At 42.2% G+C, this 9,761-nt stretch overlaps 1 protein-coding gene across 1 annotated transcript; it reads left to right on the plus strand.

Annotated features, from left to right (window-relative positions):
- The first annotated feature begins 3,702 nt into the window (after positions 1-3,702).
- Positions 3,703-9,424, plus strand: nod2 (nucleotide-binding oligomerization domain containing 2). The gene is made up of 11 exons (XM_071545068.1): positions 3,703-3,818; positions 4,067-4,615; positions 5,467-5,593; positions 5,851-7,627; positions 7,777-7,860; positions 7,954-8,037; positions 8,159-8,242; positions 8,328-8,411; positions 8,653-8,736; positions 8,855-8,938; positions 9,224-9,424. Exons 2-11 carry the CDS (start codon positions 4,130-4,132, stop codon positions 9,294-9,296), a joined length of 2,967 nt encoding a protein of 988 aa, XP_071401169.1. The 5' UTR covers positions 3,703-3,818; positions 4,067-4,129; the 3' UTR covers positions 9,297-9,424.
- Positions 9,425-9,761: the final 337 nt, after the last annotated feature.

Genomic DNA, 9,761 nt, shown 5'->3' on the forward strand with positions numbered 1-9,761 from the left:
TAACTTGCACCGTATCATGCTCTTGGTTTGTTTTTGGGGAAAAAGAAACTTTTCTACTTGACTTTTATCTCTTTACCTAGCACTGCTCTATCATACACAATCATTCTAGGGACACAGGAGTATTTGTTATATCTGTTGTCAGGGTGCTGTGGCTTTGACCTTTGCTCTTAATTGAAGATTAATCTACAGTTGCACTCATTGCAATTATTCTGTATAAGAGCACCAACTAAAACATGTAAAATGTGAAGGAATATAGAACTTAATAGTCAATCCCATCTGCACTCACTCAAATACATCCCTAATACCCAAACTTCTTAATGGCGAGATTTCCCAGAATATTGACTAACTTTATGTTACAGTATGTTCCCAGGATCTGGTATCTGATTGGCTCTGAAAGCTAGGAAATACCAAATCCAAGATTGGTTATGTGAAATTCCTAGGCTACCTTTCATATGTGTGCTTTTATTCTGAGGAAACGCAATAATATATATATTCCTGAGACTAGGCAAGGTAAAGTGAGGTCTAAACGTTGATTTGTATTGATTATTTGTATAAATAAAGATTGATTATTTAGCATTTGCTTGGTGCTCAATGCAGTCACGTATTCCTTCAAAAACTTTTTCTACCTGTTTTCGCATGAGATTTCAAGGAATAAAAAACAATTGAAAGATACTGTTTACTCTAATAATTCCTGCACGTGAGGATAACTGCTCATGCATAACAACTAACATGAAGATACACTTCACAATACATGTAGAAGATGAGACACGTGTTGATTTGTCTCTGGGAGTGCTGTGGCTCTGGCTAAGTTATCACTACACACATGCTCAGTGCACCTGGCCTAACGCTGAGCTCACCACATGTGCTTTTGATATCTGCAGAGAAAGAATGCACAATGATGAAATTACTGCATGGAGCCAAGTTATTCCATCTCTGCCGTGAGCGAGGGATGGCTCCAGCACTGAACTGCACTGTTATTCGTTGTCATACAGTTAAACTGACTTGGTGGACAAGGTTATTTACTGCGGTGCAGCAGTTTTAGTACAGAACAGGGAGCTGAACTGAATCCATACGGAGCAGGACTTCCTTTCATGTCCAATAAACCACATGCTGAGGAGCGGCTCCTCAGCCAGGCTTTGGTCAGCCTATATCTGCGGGTCCATGGTGGAAAAATGAACATTATCTCCCACCATAATTTCCCGCTTTCCACATTTCTCTTCCGCAGAGTGATTTGGAGGAACATAAAAACTCACAATGATTCTTCTCTCAATCCAAAAGCCCAGACTTTGGAATCTGCGGTGACAGCAGACAAGAAACGCCTTTAGCAGCTCAGAGGGCCGATGCTTACCGAGGCATCAGTCATCGGTCCTGTTGTCGCTGTCCAAGCTTGAGCACAGTTTGACCAATTGCTTCACACTTACCCTTTTGCTATTGTTGTTTACTCCAAAAACAATGGTTTGTGGACTGTTTTGTTTTGTCTTCTTTTATTTCCTTCTTCTTTTTTTTTTTTTTTTTACTTCTTTGTCTTTTTACTTGAATTGAAAGTTTATGTGATCCTTTATATACTGGCCAAGTTCTGTGGGCTCATGATACCTGTTAAACACTCATTGGATATTTTCAACGATTCATGGCTCTAATCTGGCCCATCTGACCTGATCTAAGACCATTTTTTAAAATTCCTAAATAGCTGACTTTTTGGGGTTTCCAACGATAGGAGATTCAAATACTGCATTCAAATACTTGAGCATTCTGTTTTCAATAGTGGATGTGTATCAGCACAGCCAAATGCATCTTTCCTTTGTTGGCTCCATGCGAGCTATCCAAATATATATTAGCAAAAACAAGGACAAAAACAGTCATTCTCAGAGTCCAAATGCCAGAAAATAATTAAGGCATTATCCAGTGCTTGTTCATTAGGAACCCAATGTTAATGAATTGCAGCCTTTGGCCGCATGTGTACAAAATAGCTTTATGTTTCTTGGCTAGCCTCAAGAAATATTCTCACACTGTTGGGAGATTTAACAGGTCCAAATATCACATCATCAATAATGGAGGAGGTTAGTACAAATGGATGAAGTCAGAGCCAAACATTTTCCATGCTCCGACACAAGGTGTTAAGATTTCTGTTGCAGGAGAGGACAAAAAGACTCAGTGCATGTCTTTTGGGATTATATCAGTTTTAGTTTTTTTTCTTTTTGACAATTTCTTGCCTCCTCTCTCATCCACCCAAACTTGTCTGGACCCCCTACTGTGATTCGGATGACAGAACTTCACGTTAGAGATTCATAGGGAGCCTGACAGAGAAGTGTAGTACTCTGTATTACACTCCCCTTGCTAGAGTTGCCTCCTTTTCAGACGAAAAGAAAACTCACTTTAGAAAGTTATATTCCGGTCTGTCTTTGATTACTCCTTCCTTCAGCTGTTTGAGGATTTTCCTACAGAGCACAATGAAAACACACAACTAATCATGGTACTCAGTAGGGAACTATAATAGTAATAATAATAATAATAATAATAATAATAATAATAATAATAATAAGAACTTTAATAACTGATAACTGACTGTCCAAAAAAAATCCTCTATCTTGACATCAAAGAATGCAAGGGGAGTGGAATGCAATCACAATGTGAGCTGTTTCCAGGCTTGTGTTTTTTATGAACAACATTACATCAGAAACACAACATACTGGCTAGGCTGCAGCTTTCCAGTGGCTAAACTGTTATTTACAATTATTATACAATTATTATTATACTATACTCTTATTACTGAACTATTATGGCTGTACTATTTGTGAAAACAAGATTATCACATCCTCTGTTTGTTTATTTCCAACAAATCCGTCAAACCGCTCTCATTACAATGAAGAGCAGCTTATATTTTAATCATCGTGAATCATCAAAGACTTCCCAATTAGACCAGTGACAATTAGCTGGCTAAATAATCTTGGTAAATGATCACTGCGCACCCTGCAGAGATCTCATGCAGATGAATAAACTCCATTTTTGAGAGCGAGAGAGAGAGAGAGAGAGAGAGAGAGAGGGAGGGAGAGAGAGGGAGGGAGGTAGAGAGATAGATTGGAGCTCAGCCTCAGAGGAATAAAGAAATGTGTCAAAAGGAAAGCAACTAAAACGCTGGCCTCAGACTAGTCAACAAAAGTTGCTGGTTGATTTATGCAATAGTTCCATCAAGTGGTTGCATGACAGCACTGCAACCAGTAAGGACCCATCGACTCTTTTGGGGCGTTTTCTCCTTCAGTATTTCCCACTGGCAGTTCTTGTAAATACGCTGACTAAACCAACCAGTTCTGATTGCTGGTTAAAGAGCTTCTCCTTTTTTAAAATGTAATTCCTCTTTATGGTGATTTTTGAATGCAGCACAGTCACTCACAAACTCTTGCAATTGTCTTTGCAGTGCGGTGAACAATGGGCAGTGGCATGTAGAGAACTATATTTAACATGTTTTAAATAACTATCAACCAACCCGTGAAACGTTTTTTGTTCTATTTTGCAAATAAGTTCATGCAGGGAAGTGAATGAACTATTTTGCACTGTGACATGCACACACATGTATTACTGTTTGTTGCAGCTCAGTCTGGCTGGTGTATGAGTTTTGCGGAATAGTTCATTCTGATTGCTGGCTGAGTCTGGCTGTCATTTCTAGGTGGAACTTGGTAGCAGAACCAGTTTCACTTTCCTTTAAAAAAAACAAAACTGTGGAATGAGGAAGAGAAGCCATAAATTTACAGTGTTGCAGCGTCTCTGCCCAAGTGAGAGATGAGGATATGACGAAGACAGCCGTGTGCTGAGGAGACTTTGATGTGAGTGTGTTGTTGTATGCCTTTAGTACGTTTTAGAATGAGTATATAATATGACGTAGCCTACACATAAATAGCGTTGGTGTGTTGGTGCTCATTTCTACAAAACAGGTTTGGTGTTGGTAATGATTAATTCATTTATCCCGCCGTATTTGATGAAAGGTTGTGACTGACAATATGAAAGTAAATGAGCATGAAACGCTTCGTGGGTAGCAGAAAGATGATGACATATGGGTGCTCGTTGCCAGCAGTGGTGACGCCGGAGGCAGTGTGTGTCGGAGGCCCCTGAGGATGGAAGCTGGCAGTCAGGAAGCATGTTTGCCCAGGAGCTGGTGCTGAGACAGCGAGCGGAGATACTGCGCGCCCTGTGCAGCAGCGGGTCAGCTGAAAGTCTGGAGAGGGTACTGGACATGTTGCTGGCCCATGGAGTACTTGTCTGGGAGGACTACCAGAACATACAGGTAGCAGGCAGGGCTCTGTGCACCAACGCCCGGAAGTTGCTCGACCTGGTATATACTAAAGGTGTGGATGCCTGCGGGCTCCTCCTAGCTGCTCTTAACCAGGTCCTACCTGAGGCACAGAGAGCTGGCCTCTCCTTTGGAGGGTGCTGCTCAAATCTAGAAGAAACAGAGGAATTACATGGCACAGCTACCCTGACCCTTCTGACCGAAAGACCAGGTCTGGTCAGCAAGCTACGGGAATGTATTGATGGTGCTCTAGAGGCCCTGGTTGAATCAGGAAGCTTCACCTCAACGGAGTGTGACGAAGTGCAGCTACCTGTCTACACACCCTCTCAGCAGGTAAACACCATAAACTTTATATACACCATTTAAATATGAACTGGACAACTTCCTATGACAAATTAATGCATTTAAATTATTGTTGTTGAAATTGAGGATTTTGTCCTTTGGTTTCAAGCCTTCAAATTCACTAGCAAGGACCACACCATCAACAAGATGCGTTTAAATGATTTATTGAAGAAAGAGATTGATGAGCGTAGTTTCTGCTTGCTGAATGCGTTGTGGGGAGGCCCGCAGCGCCCGGGCGACAACGGACCCCCTCAGGACCCTATGAGGGGGAGGAAGGAGAGGAAGAACAGGAAGAAAGAATAGGGTGGGGGGGGGGGGGGGGGTGCAGAATACGAGAGCGATAGGGGAAGAGAGGGTTAGTTTGGTATTTAAGGGATGCTGGAAGAGGCGCGGTTGAGGTGTGGTCCTGCTCCTGAAACTCGCTAGATGAGCTTCAATAATTGAGATTAATTCCTTATTTATATGTTGCTTGACTTTTATTTTTGTGCCTGACCATTTTATGTATTGAGCTACCTGTCTTATTCATAATACATGAAAACCATATGTGGCAAAGCAGTGTTTTTTACTTGTTCTACTGCCTTGGCATTGTTGCTCTGTTCCTTCTACTCCATATTATTGACTGCTTGTAATGTTTGTACATGAATTTAAGCTTTTTCTAGTTTTATGTGTAGCGTTGGTCAAACTGGACAAGAGCATATACTTGAGTAGAAGTCTAAAATGTAAAGATACCATTTTATTTGACGATGCGTTGAAATGCATTCAGTCCATTGCTCATTTCAAGTGGGGGGGGGGCATGATATGTTGAAGAAATAACTTGCTGATGCCATTCATATGTCAATCAGGCAAGGCATTTGCTTGACCATGTCAGATCAAAAGGTGAGTCTGCAGCAAAGGTCCTACTGCAGTACATTCAGCAAAAGGAGGAGGAAGGATCACCAGTGAACCAAGAGAAATGGACTCCTCCTCAAGGTATTTCATTATCATAATCACACTGAAAGATAAAGCTGTGTAAGTATGTGCAGTCTTTCGCTGCAGTATTTCTATTGCATATGCCAGGTCTTCCATAATCATCTAACTAAAATAAATAAGCAGAAATGGTCTTCTCAGCTCATCATATAAAGTAACAGGAACTATATACTGTACATGCTATATTATATTCTGAAGTGATCATTTTGCCGTGCTATTATCGTTCATTATAGTTTATCTCATTTGTATGTCTGTCACAGAGTGCTTAAAGTATCAAAAGAAGCTCAGCAGTTCTGTGTCTGCCCAGTGCTGTTTTCTCAGCACTTACGGAGGGACTGGCAACATGTCTCTGGATGACATCTACACCGAGGGCCAGCTGGAACTAGCTCACGACTGTGCTGATGTCCACGGACCTTTGGGCCTGGAGGACATAGTTGATGTGGTGGGTACATTGAATGAGGAGGCTGACACGGTGTTGGTGTCTGGGGAAGCAGGCTGTGGGAAGAGCACCCTACTCCAGAGGCTGCACTTGCTGTGGGCACGGGGGGCGGCCCTCCATGACTTCCTCCTTCTGTTCCCATTCAGCTGTCGCAGACTGAACTCAGAGCACAGGGAGCTGTCGGTCCAAGAGTTGCTGTTTCAGCACTGCTGCTGGCCAGACAGAGAGCAGGACCAGCTTTTCCAGTTCATCCTGGACCACCCACATCTCATCCTCTTTACTTTCGATGGCCTGGACGAGCTCAAGCAAAGCTTTTCAGATGAGCACCGGCACTGCTGCCCCACCCAGCGTGCACCTGTTCCTATACTGTTGTTCAACTTACTTCAGGGTTCCTTGATGAAGGGGGTGCGGAAAGTGGTAACTAGTCGCCCAGAGGCGGTGGGCCCTGCACTGAAGAAGCACCTTCGCAAAGAGGTCCTCCTGAAAGGATTTTCCCCAGGTGGGATTGACTGTTTTGTGAGGAAGCATCACAGTGACCCCGCTGTAGCCACCAGGGTTTTAGAGTCCCTACAGACCAATACAGCTTTACTGGGGCTGTGTCATACTCCAGTCCTCTGCTGGATTGTCTCACAGTGCCATAAGGAGCTGCTTGGCTGTGGAGAGGGCAGCCCACAAACCATCACAGATGTTTACTTAATGATCTTACAGCACTTTTTCCAGCACCAAAACCCTCAGAAGAACACCTTGGGCATAGGTTGGATGCAGGGGCACCTAAACACAGCCTTGCATCTGGGACAGCTTGCCTTTGAAGGGATAGGAACGTCCTGTTACATCTTCTCAGGTAAAGACCTGCAGGCAAATGGTGTAACTGAAGAGGATATCTGCATGGGCTTTCTCATACAAAACAAAGATATCCCCTCCACCAGCTGTAAACGGTATGAATTCCTACATGTGACCATGCAATGCTTCTTTGCTGCTCTGTACATTGTTTTGACCAATGACATGGAGCGTTCGACCATCCCTAAGCTCTTTCAGCTGCAGGACATGAGGCAGACAGGCCTGCGCAGCACATGTTTTAGTCTCTGCTTGCCCTCCACTGTCCTACAAGGGGTTTCAGAGGGTGAAGCCATGGCAGCGGAAACACCCAATCTGCAAATCACTGCCACCTTTGTGTCTGGGCTCCTATCCCAGCGGCATCAAAGCCTTTTGCTCCAGTGCTGCTCCAGTCCCACCCTGAAGAGCAAGGTCAGACAGGTGGGGAGGTGCCTGTCCAAAGGCATGCAGAGGCACTTTAAGTCTATCCCTAAGCCAGTGGAGGGGGAGAAGAAGAGCATGCACGCTATGCCAGGCTTTGTCTGGCTCATCAGATGTATCTATGAGATGCAAGAGAGCAGGATTGCTAAAGATGCCATGACTAAGCTAGAAGTGGAGCACTTGAAACTGACCTACTGCAACATTGGCCCTGTGGAGTGCACTGCACTGGCCTATGTGCTCCAGCATCTGAAGAGTCCTATAGGCCTCCAGCTGGACTACAACTCCGTAGGTGATGTCGGGGTGGAGCAGCTTCTTCCCTGCATGCATATTTGTAATTCCCTGTAGTGAGTATGAGAGGATTTGTACTGCTCCTCTTTCATTAATTCATCCATCTATTCATATCTAGTGAACAAGGTCTCCACAGTAGCTTTTACTGTAAGAGCAGGAAAATACAGGATATGCTCAAGCCTCCTTTCATTTTTTCCTCCATCAGCCTCAGAAATAATAATATATCAGATGAGGGGATCCGCAAACTGATTGCTAAGGGTATCCAATGTGAGAGCTTCCAGAAGATTGCGTGAGTATCGTCAAGATGAATTAATGGCATCATCACAAAGTTACAAATGACATTTGATGAATTACCTTGCATAATCATTTTGTTTGTCTCCAGGCTCTACAACAACAAGCTAACCGATGCTTGCACGCAGCACTTTTCTCATCTTTTGAAGACCAAGCAGAATTTCCTCGCCCTAAGGTCAGCAAATGTTTTCAGCACTCGTTAGATGTAGCGCTAATAAAGAGCTATAATAATTCAGCGTTAGTTCTGTGCACTGTAAAAGGAATAGCAAATGAGCTCCTCCAATATGTTGTTTCAGGCTAGGCAACAATAATATAACATCAGAAGGGGCAAAGCAACTGGCAGAGGGACTGAAATCCAATCAGTCACTGATGCACTTAGGGTAAGGCAACTTTGTCTGTTTGTGAAATCCCACCCATCCTATTGATTGTATATTTCCTAGTGCTAAACTTTGTTTTTGTTGTCAGGCTTTGGGGGAATAAGATAGGCGATGCAGGTGCAGAGGCCCTTGCCGGCGCCCTAGAGGGTAGCAAATCTCTCGTGTGGCTTAGGTAATATTCACTGTAAAATGTGGTACATACTGTATGAGGCAGGCATGTAATTATGGAAAATGTGTTACAAACACTGAAAGTATTAAAATAATACATTTATATTTCTGAGGTCACATATGACCACAGTTGTATTGACAATATACAGTATTTCTAGTTGTGAAACTGGTGTCAACTTCCTGCAGATAGAGATAGTGTACTTGACAATTTAAGTGAATCTGATTCTGATGTCATCTAACGGCAGCCTGGTAGACAACGGTGTAGGGAGTGCAGGAGCTTGTGCCCTCGCCAACATTATCAAGAAAAGTACCACACTGACAGAGCTTTGGTAAGTGTTGGAGTAGATGTTCACAATAACTTGTACATTTTTATCCGAGTGGTTGATTTGACAGTTCACCATTTATGGCATTACTATACTCTCTCCACCCTCATATTTCCTCGAAAAGGTTAACAAAGAACTGCATAACCAGAACAGGGGTGGAATGTCTGATTGAAGCCCTAAAACACAACACTGATGTGAAATCAGTATGGTAAGCAGCATGATGAGCCATAAATCAGCTGAACATATTTTAGCGCCTTGCAAATACAGTTATTTGCAGTGTTTACGCTGTTATTTTATGTAGCACTCCTGCTTGGGGGTTGTTTTAGTTTTGGCTCCAGATCCATCCTTGATTTGGACAATTTATGGTTCTACTGCTGGTTTCAGTGCCAACAAATGCTGTTCTGTGGATACTACATTATACTATTTATCGGCTAAATAAATCGTGATATAGAAGCAAGTGCATTTCGATTGATTTGGTATTTTCGTATTACAGGTTGATAAGCAACGAGCTCAGTGTGGAGGAGGAAGAGGAGATGACACAACGTGAATCACGATTGATCTTCTAATTCTGGCAAAAGTGCACAGTCAAGGAGAGAATGTCTTACTTTGATGACAATGTTTGTAATTTATTAGAATATTTTTATTCAAGTGTGAAATTTAAAAGGTGTTTGCTAAAGTTTATTTCAGTTTTCTACTCACAAGATTAAATTTGTTGTAAATCTACAAAGTATATATCTTTTTCTTGGGTTTCTTTTGGGGTGGTGGTGGTGGTGGGGTCACAGTATAGCTACCTTAACACCACATTATTGTGACAATAATAATAATGATAATAATAATAATAATAATAATTTATTATTATTATCATTATTATTATTATTATTATTACAGGCTGTTAATGGTGCTTGTTAAACAATCACCATTATCACCATCATCATAAAAATAATAATCTCTATACTATTACTAATAATAATAATATTTGTTGTTGTTGTTTGTGGTTCTCTTTAATTAAGCTGGGGTACATTTTCTTCTCA

This window comes from Centroberyx affinis, unplaced genomic scaffold, assembly GCF_046629955.1.
Source record: "Centroberyx affinis isolate AG114_WGS23_722 - 3 ecotype Tasmania unplaced genomic scaffold, CSIRO-AGI_Caff_v1 ptg004764l_1, whole genome shotgun sequence".
In the NCBI taxonomy this organism is placed as follows: Eukaryota; Metazoa; Chordata; class Actinopteri; order Beryciformes; family Berycidae; genus Centroberyx; species Centroberyx affinis.

Coding starts and splice junctions, on each gene's coding strand:
- nod2 (XM_071545068.1), top strand. CDS start 4,130: ATGTTTGCCCAGGAGCTGGTGCTGAGACAGCGAGCGGAGATACTGCGC. Junction 7,628..7,776: donor CATATTTGTAATTCCCTGTA/GTGAGTATGAGA, acceptor TTCCTCCATCAG/CCTCAGAAATAATAATATAT. Junction 8,038..8,158: donor CAGAATTTCCTCGCCCTAAG/GTCAGCAAATGT, acceptor ATGTTGTTTCAG/GCTAGGCAACAATAATATAA.